At 47.7% G+C, this 16,438-nt stretch overlaps 2 protein-coding genes across 9 annotated transcripts in view; both read right to left on the reverse strand.

Annotated features, from left to right (window-relative positions):
* The window catches only part of SEC16A (SEC16 homolog A, endoplasmic reticulum export factor), a 63,662-nt gene extending 57,845 nt beyond the window's left edge, over positions 1-5,817 (reverse strand). For 7 of the 8 annotated variants that reach the window (XR_014027955.1, XR_014027956.1, XM_081339515.1 and 4 more), the window contains exon 1: positions 5,705-5,817. The gene's annotated coding sequence lies outside the window, so the exon portion shown is untranslated. Of the gene's footprint in view, positions 1-5,579; positions 5,604-5,704 lie in introns of those variants that run through there. The other variant, XM_081339514.1, reaches the window with a different exon arrangement.
* An 8,962-nt stretch (positions 5,818-14,779) lies between these two features.
* The window catches only part of NOTCH1 (notch receptor 1), a 55,449-nt gene continuing 53,790 nt past the window's right edge, over positions 14,780-16,438 (reverse strand). The window contains exon 32 of the mRNA XM_081339767.1: positions 14,780-16,159. Within this exon, the coding sequence (XP_081195893.1) occupies positions 14,798-16,159 (1,362 nt within the window). The 3' untranslated portion in view covers positions 14,780-14,797. The remainder of the gene's footprint in view (positions 16,160-16,438) is intronic.

The raw sequence follows: 16,438 nt of genomic DNA on the forward strand, positions 1-16,438 counted from the left end.
CAGGAATCTCTCAATTCATAGTCTCTTCTTAGGGCTGCGTTTTACGACTGCCCTTTTCCACTTGCACAGGCCTCTTTTCAGCTCATGAAACAATGCCAGTGATAATGGATAAAGCTAGGATCACATGGCACAAGCAAGGCTTCTACTTTGATTTTCTCATCTTAAATTCTGGGGATTTGGCATCTGAATAATCTTATGTGCTTCCTTATTGCTCTATAATTTATGTACTTTGATAAAGGCTTGCTCAGAGATGCCTTTTGCACTGTACTTTTGCATCGAGGGAACAGTATCTTCAACCCAAGCTGCAGCATTTTCTAGTAATGGGTTGCAAGCCTGATTTTTCCTCCCTACTCCATCAGACTCAGCTATTAGGGGTGTGTGTGTGTGTGTGTGTGTGTGTGTGTGTATGTGTGTGTGTGAAATCAGCAGTGGGCAGGGCAAGAAAGAAAAGCGGGCTGATAGAAGCCTTCTCTGAGGTTTTGAATTACGCCCATCTCTTGCCCTATGATGGAAAGGCAGACTGTTCTTTCTTCCCGATACATCTGGTAAGCAGAACTTTTAAAGTAGGTCGTGTTAATTTCCTAACGCCTTTCGGGTACCCAAAAAACTTTTGCCAGTCTCCTGGCAAACCTCCAGAGACGAGGGACAAATTTCTACCCATGAGATGGATTTGATTCTGTCCCATCATTTACTTCCAAATAACTTTAGCTACAAGAACATCACGAGATCTGGGAAGCCAACATTTTGGTGGCCTTTCCACTGAATCCATCGGAATCTGAAGAAGGGTTGGGTGGCACAGCCTTCCTCCTGGTATGTTTCGGGATTTCCCCTCCCAGAATTCCCGAACGGTGGGATCTGAGGAAAGTGCCACTGGCCCATAAGGGACACATCTGAGCTATGAACTAATTCGGTCTTCCTTACTCCGTGGCCTTTTACGGGGTCTGAAATCCTTGGGCGGGGAAGCAAAAGCGCTCCCAGATCTGGCTAATATTTGCTGATCAGGAGCCTAAGACGTCTTGTTCGGAGAAGAAGTCTGTTACATCAACAGCCATATCCGTGATATTCTGGACAGAAAACACGCACATCAGTGGGCTGGAAAACTGAACACCAGGTTGACACATGACGTGACATGCCTTGGTTCAGCAAGTGGTGTGAATCCCAACCACTGTAACAAGAACTCAAGAAATCACACCAAAGCTTTAGTGCTTAATAAACAAGCTTCCATGTGATTTCTTGAGTTAAACGTTAAAGCACATTTTTGTTCAGTACAACATTCTACTCAGTCACATAATTCTCCTCAAAAACAGGAAAGGCATTCAAGAGAAGCCCCTATCCTTTCCTCAATATCTATGACTTAAGAGTAAAAGACAGTAGTAGACATGAAAGTGCCGCAGAAAATGTTTATTCTGTTTCACGAATAATTGCAAAAAAACCCCCCCAAAGTTTTGAATTGGAGCGAGGCAGAGATGAGAAGGAATGAATTAAAGACAGCAAAGTTGTCTTCATCTTAAAGACAACAGAGGAATAATAATCCAAAGGCAGCGAGAAAGTCCCTGGGCTATTTATTTATTTGATTTATATACCGCCCATCTCCCGAAGGACTCAGGGCGGTGTACAGGGCAATAAAAATAAGAATACAGGATACAAGATTTAAAGTTAAATGATTGTGCCCAATGTAGTAGGTTAGTTAAAATAATGTTAAAACCCCAAACCCATCAGGCCAGGCCGGCTTGTTCGAATAGATAAGTTTTTAGATCACACTCTAAATGTGACCGAACTAAAGTTAATTGTCAGAATCCATTTATATCATATTCATAAATGGAATGTTTCAAACATTATTCCATGGATTCTGCCATCTCCCGAAGAGAAGAGAATAGATGTGTATTGAACCGGTATTAGGCATTTCAAAGGAAAGGAGAAGCCTTTTGAACTGGGGAAACAAAAGGGGGGGGGGCTAGCATCTGGCTTGTGTCACGGAAGAGAGCAATAAACATGAAGGGTCCTAAGTTCCTTTTTCCCACAAGAGGGATGATACGAGAGAAAGGATGGGGGACTGACCAAATGGGGCTAAGGGGGGGTTAAACCGGGAACTCTTTATAAGGGTTTACTTCGTGGGATAATATTAAGTCCTGTCTCGTTTCCTACAACCAAGCATGTCATAGTAAAGATTCTTTTTGGAATAGATTTGACTCCAAGAATTTTGTCTTCCTAAGACGTGGTTTGGGGTGGGTCCTGACATTAATGCACTTTTAGGTTGCATTCATAAAACACTGGTCTCCAAATCAGAGGCGCTGTAGTAACCACTTTGCTTTATTCAGCACTAAACAAATCTCATCTCAAGCTCTGGTGCCATCCTGACTCCTCTACTTAAAGCAAGCCAGGAGGCACTCAGCCATACAGAAAGTTCTTCAAGGAACTATTTAAAAACTGGGTATATTTGTTAGGGAAGAAAACTGAACGGAATGTGGTAGCTGTTTTCAAATACCTAGTATGCCACCAAAAAAACCCACAACAACAACAACAACAACTTTGAGAGAGATCCTCAGAGCTACTGCTATGTTTCCCAAATTCAAACAGCTAAGATTTGGGTTATGGGATCTCTGATTTCTATCTCATTCCGCCAAGTGGGCCTTTTCAAATGTTCTTTTCTGCTGTGTGAAAAGATACTTTATTTTAAAAGGAATTCCCTACTTACCTCTTAATCGTTTTTGATTAAAGCTCCCTATCAGAAGTGATTTGTTAATTGCTTTGATTGCTGGGGGTTATAAATGCGTCAAAAAAATTTAAAAAGCAGCCTTATTCTCCCTTCAGTGCCACGAACAGACCTAACAAGCCTCTTACGAGAGGGAAGAGAGGTACTGTTAACATTATTTATAAGGAACTTTCCATATTAGGTTTAATAATTACATTCATAGTAATTTAAAAAGAACAGAAATTACGGGTAGGTTTACAGTTTAAAGGAAAAGATCAGAGTTCTGCTGTGTGATAAGAGACCCCCCCCCCGTTTCCAAAAACACTGGCAACTCAATCCAAGCTTGTTCAGTCTGAGCAACAGCAAACAACTGCGGTTTATGCCTCTAGCAAGACCAACGATTCAAACTCTGAAGCCAACATAAAACAACGCACCTCCACTCACCAAGGAAATGTAATTACTCAACTAATCATCCGATTGTGGAGAACATTAACTTCAGTAGGGGAAGGCCAAGAGAAACGTGCTCTACTCGAACATCCTGATATTTCAGAATCCACGACTGCACTTCGCTGCAAGTATTGCGTAAGCCTTCCAAATGTGGCTTATGTATTCCCAAACTTCTCAAGGGGTTTGTTAGCACCCCACATCCTCCGGTGGCCTCATTCCCCTCCGAGTGACCGTTATTTTTACGTCGTCTCAAATCCAAAGAAATGGGTTTAAGACTTCAGACAGAGCCTGGATCTGGCCTGGACAACACTCCATGTATATCACCCTGCATATGGAACGAGATTCTTCCACTCCTGCTCCTTTGCCAGCTGCCCGAGGCGTGGATGCACGGAGATAAGGCACCAGGAAAAAGCACACCATTTTTTTAATGTGGGCCAGACTGCCAAGGCTAAAACCGAGACACAGTCCTCAGCTTATGACCACAATTAAGCCCAAAATTTCTTTTGCTAAGTGAGACGTTTGTTAAGTGAGTTCTGCCCCATTTTACCAGCTTTCTTGCCACAGGTAAGCAAATCACTGGAGCCGATAAGTTAGTAACCTGGCTTGACCCCCCCTACACATCACCTTCACAACCTGTTTTCCTTGTTACCTTGTGGGAGGGGGCTTCGCGGTATCAGAAACAGAACATCCAGATTCGGTCAGTTTTGTTCCATACGGAATCAACCCTGTGAACTCTCAAGCTTCCACTTGCCGCTACATACTCAAGATGGACAGCGATTAACATTTATATGCAATTTATATTTATATGCTGCCTGCAATTATTGCAGGTTCGCATCCCACCAGGCTCAAGGTTGACTCAGCCTTCCATCCTTCCGAGGTAGGTAAAATGAGGACCCAGATTGTTGGGGGCAATTAAGCTGACTTTGTAATAATGCCGCTTGGGGTGTGTGTGGAAGCCCTAATAAGCAGGCATATACATAAAATGAAGGCTACTGCTAAGCTTGTAAGCCGCCCTGAGTCTTCGGAGAAGGGCGGGATATAAATGGAATTAAAATAAATAAAATAAATAAATAAAATTTATATGTAAGGTGTAGGTATTACATATGTAATATAGCATATTTATAGGTGTGTTATGTACGTGAACACTTTTTGAGAGCAGGCAACAGAATTTCATTTTTAATGTGTGCCAATGTGCCCACAGTAAAAAATGACAATAAAGATTATCTATCTATCTATCTATCTATCTATCTATCTACCTACCTACCTACCTACCTGATTAAGTGAATTTGTTTTCCCCGTAGACAGACTTCGCCTGTCAAAAGGTTGCAAAAGGGGATCACATGACCTCTGGACACTGCAGCTGTCATGAATACGAGACAGTTGCCAAGCACCTGAATTTTGGTCACACGATCATGGTGAAGCTACAAAGACCGCAACTGTGAAAAATGATTACAAGTCCCTTTTTTTCACTCCCGTTGCAACTTCGGTTACTAAATGAACTGTTATAAGTCGAGGGCTGCCTGCATTCCAGTACCTGACGCATGACATGTTGCACACCGTGCATTTCGGAGGCTGTGCATTGTGCCCAGGGTTCACAGCCCCTCCCCCCGCCTGTGGCTCTGCACTCCGTCACCCATCCCGGCCCCAGCAACTCTACTGGGCGTCTGAGCGGGACTCCTGGGCGGGAGCATCATCGGGGCTCCTTCGGTTTTGCTTGCTCGGGCAAAGAAGCCAACTCAACGCTCGGCACCTTCCTCTTCCTCGCTCGGTCTCTTGGCGTTTCTGCTTCATGGGTCCCAAAGCATCAGGCTGGACTCCTCCGCAAAGCCCGTGGAATAAAAAAAGCGAAAGATCAAACACAGGTCGTCCTCGACTTACGACGGTTCCATTTAGCGACAGCCCAAAGTTACAACGGCATTGAAGAAAGCGACTTAGGTCCGTTTTTGTTTTTTTTGTTTTTTTACACTTACCCCCTTTGCAGCCTCCCCACGATCCTCACCTGATCAGAATCCGGACGCTTGGCAACGGGTTCGGATTGACGACGGTCTTCCCCACCCCCCCCGGGTCACGTGATCGATCCCCTTGGGCGACCTTCTGACAAGCAAAGTCAATGGGGAAGCCAGATTCACTTCACCACCTGGGGCGAGGAAGGTCGTCCAACGGGGCAAAACTTGACTTTTAAGAAACGTCTCACTGAACAAAAGAAAGTTTGGGCTCGACTCTGCTCGTACGTCGAGGACCACCTGGGCAAGGGGACCAACTCTGGCCTGAAGGGACCTGGGGGGGGTCTCAAAACCGCCGGGAGGAGACGTGGCACATCGAGCCCTGCCGCCTCTTCCCTCGTCCTTGCCCGGCCACCTTTGCTCCCCATCCTGCCCGAAACGGGCAACCAGCCACGATGACCGGCGCTGCCTAAAAAAAAATAAAAAAAAATATCTACCAATCAGATAGACTTCTCCTGAACCAGGAGGCTTCATTCCTACCCTCCCGTCGCCTCATCAAGCTCCGCCCTCCGCCGCCGCCGGGCCCGGGGTCCCCGGCGGCGCTCCTAAACCCGGAGGTCACCTGGAGCGGCTCCCTCAGCAAGCGCAGCCGGCGCCGCCGGGTCCTTCGGTCGCCACAGCCGCCGCCGCCGCCGCGAGCTCCGCTGCCGCCGCCGCCATCTTGCAACATCCGGCTCCAGCGGCAGCGCTGACGTGTCACGTTCGCCCCCCGCGCGTGACGTCATCACGCACGCTGCCCACTCCGGCAGGCGGTTTCCCTTAGAGCAGGGGTAGGCAACCTCGGCTCTTTGATGACTCATGGACTTCAACTCCCAGAATTCCTGAGCCAGCTATGCTGAGGGGAAAGGGACAGGTTTCCAAGCTAAGCCGTGGTGGCTCAGGAATTCTGGGAGTTGAAGTCCATGAGTCATAAAAGAGCCGAGGTTGCCTGCCCCTGCCCTAGAGCTATGAAAGGAGAGTCGTTCCCCCACAGAATCCAGGGGAACGACTGTGGGGGAACGACTCTCCTTTCATAGCTCTAGGGCAGGGGCAGGCAACCTCGGCTCTTTTATGACTCATGGACTTCAACTCCCAGAATTCCTGAGCCAGCCATGCTGAGGGAAAAGGGAGAAGTCTCCAAGCTGACACATGCTGGCTCAGGAATTCTGGGAGCTGAAGTCCACGAGTCATAAAAGAGCTAAGGTTGCCTGCTCCTGGCCTAGGCCGCTTTATGACTCATGGACTTCAACTCCCAGAATTCCTGAGCCAGCCATGCTGAGGGGAAAGGGACAGGTTTCCAAGCTGAGCCATGCTGGCGCAGGAATTCTGGGAGCTGAAGTCCACGAGTCATAAAAGAGCCAAGGTTGCCTGGCCCTGGCCTAGGCCGCTTTATGACTCGTGGACTTCAACTCCCAGAATTCCTGAGCCAGCCATGCTGAGGGGAAAGGGACAGGTTTCCAAGCTGAGCCATGCTGGCGCAGGAATTCTGGGAGTTGAAGTCCATGAGTCATAAAAGAGCCGAGGTTGCCTGCCCCTGCCCTAGAGCTATGAAAGGAGAGTCGTTTCCCCCACGAGAATCCAGCCGTTGCCACAATTAGATCAGAACCCAAAGCGGCAGCACACGCCGACGTGGGTCCCCGTGTGACAGCCGCGGAATCGTTCCTTGAAAAACGTTTCGGTGCGTTTGCTTTTGTCGCACGTCACGTGCGTTCTTTTCCGAGGTCAGGCCCCTGGAAGAGTGCAAGGTGGACTCGCAAGTTTCTGATTCAGACTGTAGATATCGTCTGTATGGATTATATCTCTACGGAGACATGTCAAACCTTTTTTTTTATTAGTTAAAAGTCTCAACAGCCGCTTCCAGATGCAACCTAATATCCGTGGACAAAGAGCTTCGGGCTAGAGCGGTTCCTCTAACTAGGCGGCTTGCCAATAGAGACCGGAAGTGTCCCTATGAGTCCACGTTTTCTTGCCCTCGGCAAAAAAAGCCCTCGAGCATTTTCGTTCCCGGCCAATTAATAATAATAAAATAATAAACCTTTATTGTCAAAGTACAACATGTGTACATTGAGATTAGCTGAGCCTCCCCCCCCGTGCTCTCTCCCCCCAACACACAGTGACAACAAACCCTCCATCCCACCACATTATGAACCAACTACACCACACACCGGCCTCCCAAGTCAATTGCAACCTGTCGCTCTGGCAGAGGGAGGGGGAAAGAGCTTGCAATCCCCGAAGGCCGGGCCTAGTCCGGCTTGCCTCTGAGCATGCTAACAGAACAGCAGAAATATTTGGAAGGGACCTTGGAGGTCTTCTAGTCCAGGGGTAGGCAACCTTGACTCTTTTATGACTCGTGGACTTCAACGCCCAGAATTCCTGAGCCCGCCCTGCTGGCTGAGGAATTCTGGGAGTTGAAGTCCACGAGTCATAAAAGAGCCAAGGTTGCCTACCCCTGTATCTACTCCAACCTGCTGCTCAAGGAGGAGACCCTATACAGGAAGTCCTCAACTTACAGCAGTTCATTTAGTGACTGTTCAAAGTTTCAACAGCCCTGGAAAAGTGACTTATGACCATTGTTCGCACTTTGGACTGTTGCAGCATCCCTGCGGTCACGTGATCAAAATTCAGATGCTTGGCAACTGACTTGTACTTACGAAGGTCGTTGTGTCCTGGGGTCGTGTGATCCCCTTCTGACAAGCAAAGTCAATGGGGAGACTGGATTCATTTAACAACCGGGTTACTAATGTTGACAGAAAAATCAGGTCCCGTTCCAAGCCAGAATAAAATGGAGGCTAAGACGCTGGAAATAAAGATGGAGGCTGCTTAGGAAAGAAGGTTCCTGTTTATTGATGAGCAGAACCAGCAACAACAAGCAGTTCTGGGACAGAAATGGAGTTGAGAGTGGGTGGATCTTTATGGGGCTCTGAGTGAGATGCTTCAGGGTGGTTGTGCAACGTAGTGAGTCTTGTGTCTTTTGCTAGTCTAATGGTGGTGGGTTAATCCTATTACATCCTAAAGGCCATGTCCGGTCCTTAGAATTTGGGTGGGCGAATGTGAATTCTTAATCCCATCAGCTGTGGGGGCTGAAGGTGTTTTGTTTATGAACAGATTGGACCAGTCTTTCTTAATAGGTACAAAATATCCATCTCCAAAGACATGAGGCTTTTGCTTCAGGCTCTTAAGAAAGACTGGGGCAGCTAAGATTTTTCTCCTTTGGGGAAATATAATATCCTGTCTCTTTTAATATTAAGAATAAAGAACATTTTAATCTGGGGAGGGTGGGGCCTTTCTACACTAACTTAACAATCGTACTGATTCACTTGATAATTGTGGCAAGGCAGGTCATAAAATGGGGCAAAACTCACTTAACAAATGTCTCACTTAACAACAGAAATCTTGAGCTCAATTGTGATTGTGAGTTGAGGACTACCTGTACCATTCTCAACAAAGGGCTGTCCAGTCTCTTCCTGAAAACCTCCAGTGATGATAATGTCCAAAGCTAACAATACTGCAGTTTGACACATCGTTGGTACTTTTACTTTAAATCAAAGGAAGATATGCATAGGAGGGATTTGACCTGACATTTTGAATGGTCAGAAAAGTTTTGAAATGAAATTGAGTTTAATACTTTATTTGGCCAACTGTGATTAGACACGCAAGGAATTTGTCTCAGGTGCAGAAGCTCTAAATGTTCATGCAAAGCAACAGATTAATGATAATCATAATGCCAGTAAGAGGGGCAAGAATGGAAGATAATAAGGATAGATAATAATACCTGTTCTAACATATGCCAGCGAAACATGGATTCTAACCTCACAACCGATACAAAAGCTGAGAGTGGGCTGTGGAAAGATACATGCTCAACATTACAAGACAAGATAGAAAGACCTGCAAATGGTTTAGAGAACAAACTAAAGTATAGGATGCCATCAAGAGAGTAAAAGAATAGAAATGGAAAATGGGCTGGTCTCGTAGCAAGAAAAAACCCAGGGCAGGTGGACCAAGGCAATCCTAGAATGGATCCCACTTGATCAAAAGCGTCCATAAGAGAGACCTAAAACAAGACGGATCAACAACATCAGCAAGTTGCGGACCCAATCGGCAAAAGAAAGCCCAGGACTGCAGGGGTTGGAAACAGGCAGAAGAGGCCTTCATCCTGCAGTGGGTAGACAAGATGATGATGATGAATTAATACTACAGCCATACTACATGGGTAAGCACACATGGACATTAGATAGTACTGTAAGAATTAGGTGTTCAGCAGAGTGATGGCACGCAGGGAAAAATGTCTCTGTGCCTAGTTTTTAAAAATGCAACTGAAAATCTGCCAGATCTTCACTTCTTGATGAGTCTGATTGGAAATCCTTGCTTTAGAAGAAATCTGTTTAATTTTGTTTTTGCTTTGAAGTTTCTTACTTTAGGCTTGAGTACTCAATGTTGCAACACTTCATGGGTCTGACTTCCCCCCCCCTTGGTCACCTTATTGAACTTGGCCTTGACGGATGTTTACTATCACATCAAATAAAATCTTAGCATTTACTACCTATAGCTTTGCAAATCTCAGATTAGACCGGACTGGAAAATTAATGAAGGTAGCTAATGGCGCACTATTTTGTATTGTTGTAAAAATATATATATATGACATGGCTGTTATCTGTAAAATTACCAGGAACTGATTTTTATTAGTGTAAACATGGGGATCGATTTCTCTCGTTTTCCAGGGTCAAAAGGTCCAATTCTCCATTGGATGAAAATCACTGATTTTTAATAGCTGGGGATTTTTCTAAAAAAGGTAGGATTACATTTACTTGTGATTTTTCCCAGCAAGATTTCTATTTGCTCATATCACGGCCTGACACGTTTGGACCAGAAGATAAGTTCCAGATTGCACGTCTGAAGTACCTCACCACTCCCGTTTTACGTTGGTGTGATGTAATAATAAGTTGGAAGGGACCTTGGAGGTCATCTAGTCCAACCCCCTGCTAAGGCAGGAAACCCTATACCATGTCAGACAAATGGCTGTCCAGTCTCTTCTTAAAAACTTCCAGTGTCGGAGCATTCACCACTTCTGGAGGCAGGTTGTTCCACTGGTTAGTTGTTCTAACTGTCAGGAAGTTTCTCCTTAGTTCTAGGTTGCTTCTCTCCTTGACTAGTTTCCATCCGTTGCTTCTTGTCCTGCCTTCGGGCGCTTTGGAGAATAGCTTGACTCCCTCTTCTTTGGGGCAGCCCCAGAGATATTGGAACACTGCTATCATGTCACCCCTCACCCTTCTCTTCGTTAAACTACACATACCCAATTCCAGCAACCGTTCCCTATATGTTTTAGCCTCCAGTCCCCCAATCATCTTTGTTGCTCTTCTCTGTACTCTTTCTAGAGTCTCGACATCTTTTTTACATCGTGGTGACCAAAACTGGATGCAGGATTCCAGGTGTGGCCTTACCAAGGCCTTGTAAAGTGGTATTAGTACTTCACGTGATTTTGATTGTCCCCAGATGACTTCAAGATTAGTTTCATTTTCCCACTGTTTCTTTCTTCCCCCAACTAATCTCCATGATTAAGTTTTCTGGAAACTAGAAAAGGTACAGCGCCTTGGTAGACCTTTGGTCAAGCCGACTAAAGGTATTGCCTTAATGAGCTCTGAGGAATATCTCTCCCAATCGACGCAGAGAATTAAATTTTTCATCTCACTGAAATAAGAATGTAAGAATGCTTTTAAGGATTTCGTGACCCACTCCCCCGCCCGTGTTGGGAAAGACCCCACCCATTTCCTTCCCTGAATTAAATGGCTTAATCTGAAAGAAAAGCCAGATCACGACCTTCTAAGATGCCCACCGGCATAGTTTATTGCAAATCATTTAACAAAATAAAAATAAAAGGCATCATTTTTGCAAACTACAATTTTGCGTGGTGTTTTTATTTATTACAGGTTCGCTCGTTTTAACCTCCCACATCTCTCCGACTTACATATAAACTACAGTCTAATTTATAAAACATAAAAAGATCTGACACCAAGAGGGGTGTTAAAAATCACTTGGCAGAGATGTGCCAGCACTTTCCTATATCCTCCAGAGGTCTTCCAAGCAAAAAAAAAAAAAGGAAGCTTGGGAGAGGATCAGATTCCCCAAGAGAGAGGGCACCAGTGTGTTCAACATCCAAAGGGTGGAGAACATCTTCCCCAGGATTACAGTTCGTGAAAATATGTACCATCTTGCTGCAAAGTCCACTGCCCACGCAAGCTACAGATCAGTCCTACCTGGGCCTCTCTCTCAGAGGATGTTCCTTTAAAAGTAGTCCTTGACTTACGGGACCGGAGCTTCCATTGCTGAGCAGTGTACTCAACGGAGTTATATCTAACTTTACCACCTTTTTTGCCACAGTCATTAAGTGAACCACTGTGGTCATTAAGCAAATCCATCTTCCCCCCCCAATTGACGTTGCTTGTTGGAAGCTGCTGGGAAGGTGCAAATAGCGACTTCCTGACCCCAGGACCTCGCAAGCATCTGTTGGTTGCAAAGGGCCTGAATTTTGCTCACGCTGAGATTTTCGGTAAGTGTGAGGCTATAAATCACTTTTTCCCCCCCAATGTAATTTCCAATGGTTAATAAACTTAATAACTAAGTCAAGGACTGTTTATAGCATTTACTCCAAAGGACACGAGCGCAGGTTTGCAATCTTACCAGCTAACCCCGTTTTATTTTTTCCTTTTCAGCAATATTTTCAACACCCCTCACCGGTGCAATGCTTTCTTTCGGTTTAATCGTTTATAGATTTTTTAAACAAAATCCACCCATATCGTTTTATGTAAAAAAAAAACAACCAAAAAACACACAACTGGCTCCATATTTACAAAACGTTAGCTTTGCCATAGGCGCATACTGTGTATATATATATATTTATTTGTATACAGGTTCAGCTGCTCCGTTTGGACTTGCTGGCCCCAATCTCCCTTTCTCTAAAAAGAGAATAAAACCATCGCAAACAACAAAGCTGCCGATTCTTAAAAAAACGAGGCTCTATCTGGGCGAAAGACACAGAGTTCCCCGCTTTCTGATGGCAATTCTGTCGTGAGAATTAGGAGGATCCCAGCAAACAGCTTTCTGAAATTGGACACAGGCTGGGTAAAAGCTGATGCTATTAAGCAGTGGTCAGCTTGTGGCGAAGTTTTGCTAGGCCACATCCCTGTGATTTCCACACTGGCTCCTTCCAGCTGCCTAAGGACTCCCCGCCTTCCCCTCTAGAGACCCCAATTCTGAAGCGGTGCCCAATCTTCTCCAGCCACCTCCAGCTGTCTTGAGGGATGCAACACAGATTAAGGTAAAAAGGTAAAGGTTCCCCCGCGCACGCGCGCTAGTCGTTTCCGACTCTAGGGGGCTGGTGCTCATCTCCGTTTCAAAGCCGAAGAGCCAGCGCTTGTCCGAGGACGTCTCCGTGGTCATGTGGCCGGCATGACTGGACGCCAAAGGCGCACGGAACGCGGTTACCTTCCCACTCTAGTGGCCCCTATTTTTCTACTTGCATTTTTTTACGTGCTTTCGAACTGCTAGGTTGGCAGAAGCTGGGACGAGTAACAGGCGCTCACTCTGCTACGCGGCACTCGGGATTCGACCCGCCAAACTGCCGACCTTCTGATCGACAAGCTCAGCGTCCTAACCCACCGAGCCACCGCGTCCCTTTTTAGACAGATTAAAGAGGGTCTTTAATCCGCAAGGCCTAAAGCTTCCGGGTGTTGCTGCCTCGAGACCCTGACCTGGCTCAGGAATGCTCAAGTGCATTTTGGAGGCCAGGAGACTGGCAGAAAGGTTGGAACGTCTGCCCTGGACTTTGGTCAGTGCAGAGAATTTTCTCTCTAGAGCGGCTGTCTCTAGAAGGGGGTGGGGGTGGTGCCCTTTAAAAGCCATGTCCCAAAGGCGCTTTTTTTTCCCCCAAAAGGCAAACCAGACTTGGTTTTTACTTGGAAAAACGTTTTGCTTTTCATCCAAGGAGCTTCTTCAGTTCTGCTTCATCGTGCAGGAACATGAGTTATGAATGGATGGGTCGGAACTTGAAGAAGCTCCTTGGATGAAAAGCGAAACGTTTTCCAAGTAAAAACCAAGTCCAGTTGTGTTTTGAACAAGCACCTTTGGGACAACCATGACCTGGATGACCTGAGAATCTCCGTAGGCTTTAAACCCGTGGAAACCCTCCATTCTTTCTCATTCCCAACCTCCACTAGTCTTCCCAACCTGGGGTCTTCCTAACCTACGGGTCTACCACCACCCATTGCCAGATAACACGCAGGCACCGGAAAGGCCAGGAAAGGGTGGGAGCAGGATTCCAATCCCGCCTTCCCATGGAAATGAATGGCTGCCATCTCCATCTCTTGATGGGTTCTAGGCCACGCATGCCTAACGTCGTCTTGCTCCCACTTGGGGGGCCCTACGGAGATTACTAGTTTGCCTCTTCCTGCTGGATCCGCCAACTGACCCTTCCCCTTGTCTTCAGAATTATCCCAACCTCTCTTCTTGTTAACTTTGTCTTAGGTAGAGTGCCCAAGACTGAGTTAGGATCACAGCCGCCTTGTTAAAAAAACAACAACACACACACACAGAGAAGGGCATTACTTTCTTACTCTATGCTTGACCCACTGGAGCTTTTCCCTTCCTTTGACACTCGCAACAAGTAGGGCACATCTGGGGAAGGCAGGGAAGAAGCATTGGGAACCCATCAGCAGCTTCACACCTCTGATCCTGGTTTTTGTTCATGGGCAGTACTTAAAATAAATAAAGGAACGAGTTCAGCCTTCACGCAAAATGATGGATAAACTATGTAATACTGAAACTTTAATACAAAGATTCGTGATCCCTATATCAGTGTGTGTGTGTGTGTGTGGGGGGGGTGTTTTGCCTTGGACTTCACCTCTCAAGAGTTCCCCAGCCAGCAGGCTTCAAGGTGTGTGGAATTCAGCTGGAACTGACGCACCTTAAAGTTGCAAAGGATCTCCCATATCCTTGGACTGCCCAAGTGTGCATTGCGTCACTTCCCCCAAATTCCCATCCGCCACGCTAGCTAGGAATGTTGGGAGGGAATCTAACACACACCTAAACGCTGATGTAGACAACTGATATATCTATATAGCATCAACACCAAGGGAATATTTTAAAGCGCTCTTTAAAAATAAACCATCAACTTATATTTAAATTATTTTTCCTCACATAGGTACATTTTTAAAAAAAAAAAATCAAAATTGCCCCTCCCCTTTTTATTCTGGTTTTTTTTTTAAATGAACAGGAAAAAAAAATCCCGATCAATAAATACGTGTCATTTTTACTATCATGGATCTTATAGCTTTACAGAAGAATGTTTCTCTAGACAAAAAAGCATGATAGAAACGTTTCTTTCTTTTTTAAAAAAAAGTCAATTAAAAAAAGTCCCCATTAATAGATTTTCTATTTCTTGGAATAGCGAATGCAGCCCATGGAATTCTTTAACCAAACATATAAATAAAACGGCAGTGTTTTCACATAAAAGGTACATAAATAAATACTAAAAAAAGAAGGAAGAACACAGCGACATTTCCACTTACAATGTATGCAAAAATATTTTTTTTAAAAAAAAGGAAGAAATAGGGTTTCTCCAGTTCAGCCACGGCGTCCGTCCATCTCCCAGAACAGCCGCCTGGACGTTGCTCAGGTGCCCCCCTTACTTGAAAGCTTCCGGGATGCGCCCCACCTGGGGCTGCACGCTGGTGGGTGGGCTTGAGATCCCTTCCGACCAATCCGAGACGTTGGAATGGGGGGAGGAGCTTGACCACTGGTCCGGCGACTCCGGCGAAGGCGTGAGGAAGGGGTGGTCGGGCACCTGGAGCTGGTGGCTGGGCGTGTGGTCCATGGGGGAGGGGTAGCTGTGCTGGGAAGGTGGAGTCAGGAACTGGGTGGTGCTCAGCGCCTGGGGCAGGGAGGTGGCCAGCACCTGGGTGTCCTGCGGCAGGATGGCGTGGACGGCCAGGGCGCCGCCACTCATGGGCTGCTGCAGCTCCACCTGGCCCAGCTCGTTCCCGAGGAAGCTCGCCCCCCCTTGCGGGGCAGGGTTCGTGGCCCCGCCGTGGGCTTGCGGCGGGGGCGGCTGTTGCTGCTGCTGCTGGGGTTGCAGGAGGTGTGGCTGGGAGTGGGTGGGCAGGTGGCCACCGGGGACCGTCTGGTAGGTCATCATGGGAGGCAGAGGGGGGCCGCCGTGCAGGGGTGCCAGCAGCCCGTGGGGCAGGGCCTGGCTGGCCGGGTGCGTGGCCTGCGGAAGGGCACTCCTCAAGGGGTTGTACTGGCCGGGCACCAGGCTGCTCTGAAGGCGGTTCAGCCACTCGCACTGGCTGCCGCTGAGGGTGAAGTTGAGCGAGGCCCCACCCAGGATGGCGCTGGCGCTGGAGACGGGCAGGTGGGACAGGCGGGGGGGCCCCGACTCGAAGGACTGCATCTGTCCGGCCCCCAGGCCCAGATCCGGCTTGCCCACCAGGTTGAGTTGGCTGATGCTGAGGTGGGGCTCTGCCAGGCCGGGCAGGTGGTTGAGGGGCATGGAAGGGGAGGCCTGGAAGGGGGAGGTCATCAGAGGCGGGGAGGCCACGTCCGAGAGGTAGCCGTGCGGAGACTCCAGGGAGTCGACCGGGGAGAGGATGCCGGAGCCGTCCAGCAGGCAGCCCTTGCCCTCCTGCGACTTCTTCCGGGGGGCCTTGAGCCCCTTCGGCTCCTTCCCGTTGCAGCTCAGCCCCTTTGTGCTCGGCTTCCGGGCCTTCTTGCTCTGCAGGCCTGGCTTCAAGTGGCCCAGGTAGCCGCTGGGCGAGCAGAGCGGCGGAGAGAGGGTGGCCAGAGGCCCGTTGTGCAGGGGCGGGCTCCGCACCAGGTTGTACTCGTCCAGGAGGCGCACAATGTCGTGGTGCATGCGCTCCTGGGCCACGTCGCGGGGCAGGCGGTCCATGTGATCCGTGATGTCCCGGTTGGCAAAGCTGTCCAGGAGGACTTTGGCCGTTTCGTAGCTCCCTTCTTTGGCTGCCAAGAACAAGGGGGTCTCTTCCTAAAAGACAGGAAAGCAGGAGGTCAGACCCCTCCCCAAATTAACGAGGGTCCACCGCTGCTTGGCCTGGGGCGAGGCCGAGTGGGAAGGCTTTCTTGAGGGGAAGGGGCTTTTTCAGAAGGGGATCCCGTTGCCTCTTTCGAAGGCCCTGAGGGAGTGAGGGGCCACCGTCACCCGGCTGCTTTCCTTCCCTCTGGCAGGACTAGAACTCGCCGTCTCCCCGTTTCTAGTGTGGTGCGTTAACCACACCACCAAACTGACTCTGTACATGCAGAAACA

This window comes from Vipera berus (assembly GCF_964194415.1).
Source record: "Vipera berus genome assembly, chromosome: 15".
NCBI lineage: Eukaryota > Metazoa > Chordata > Lepidosauria > Squamata > Viperidae > Vipera > Vipera berus.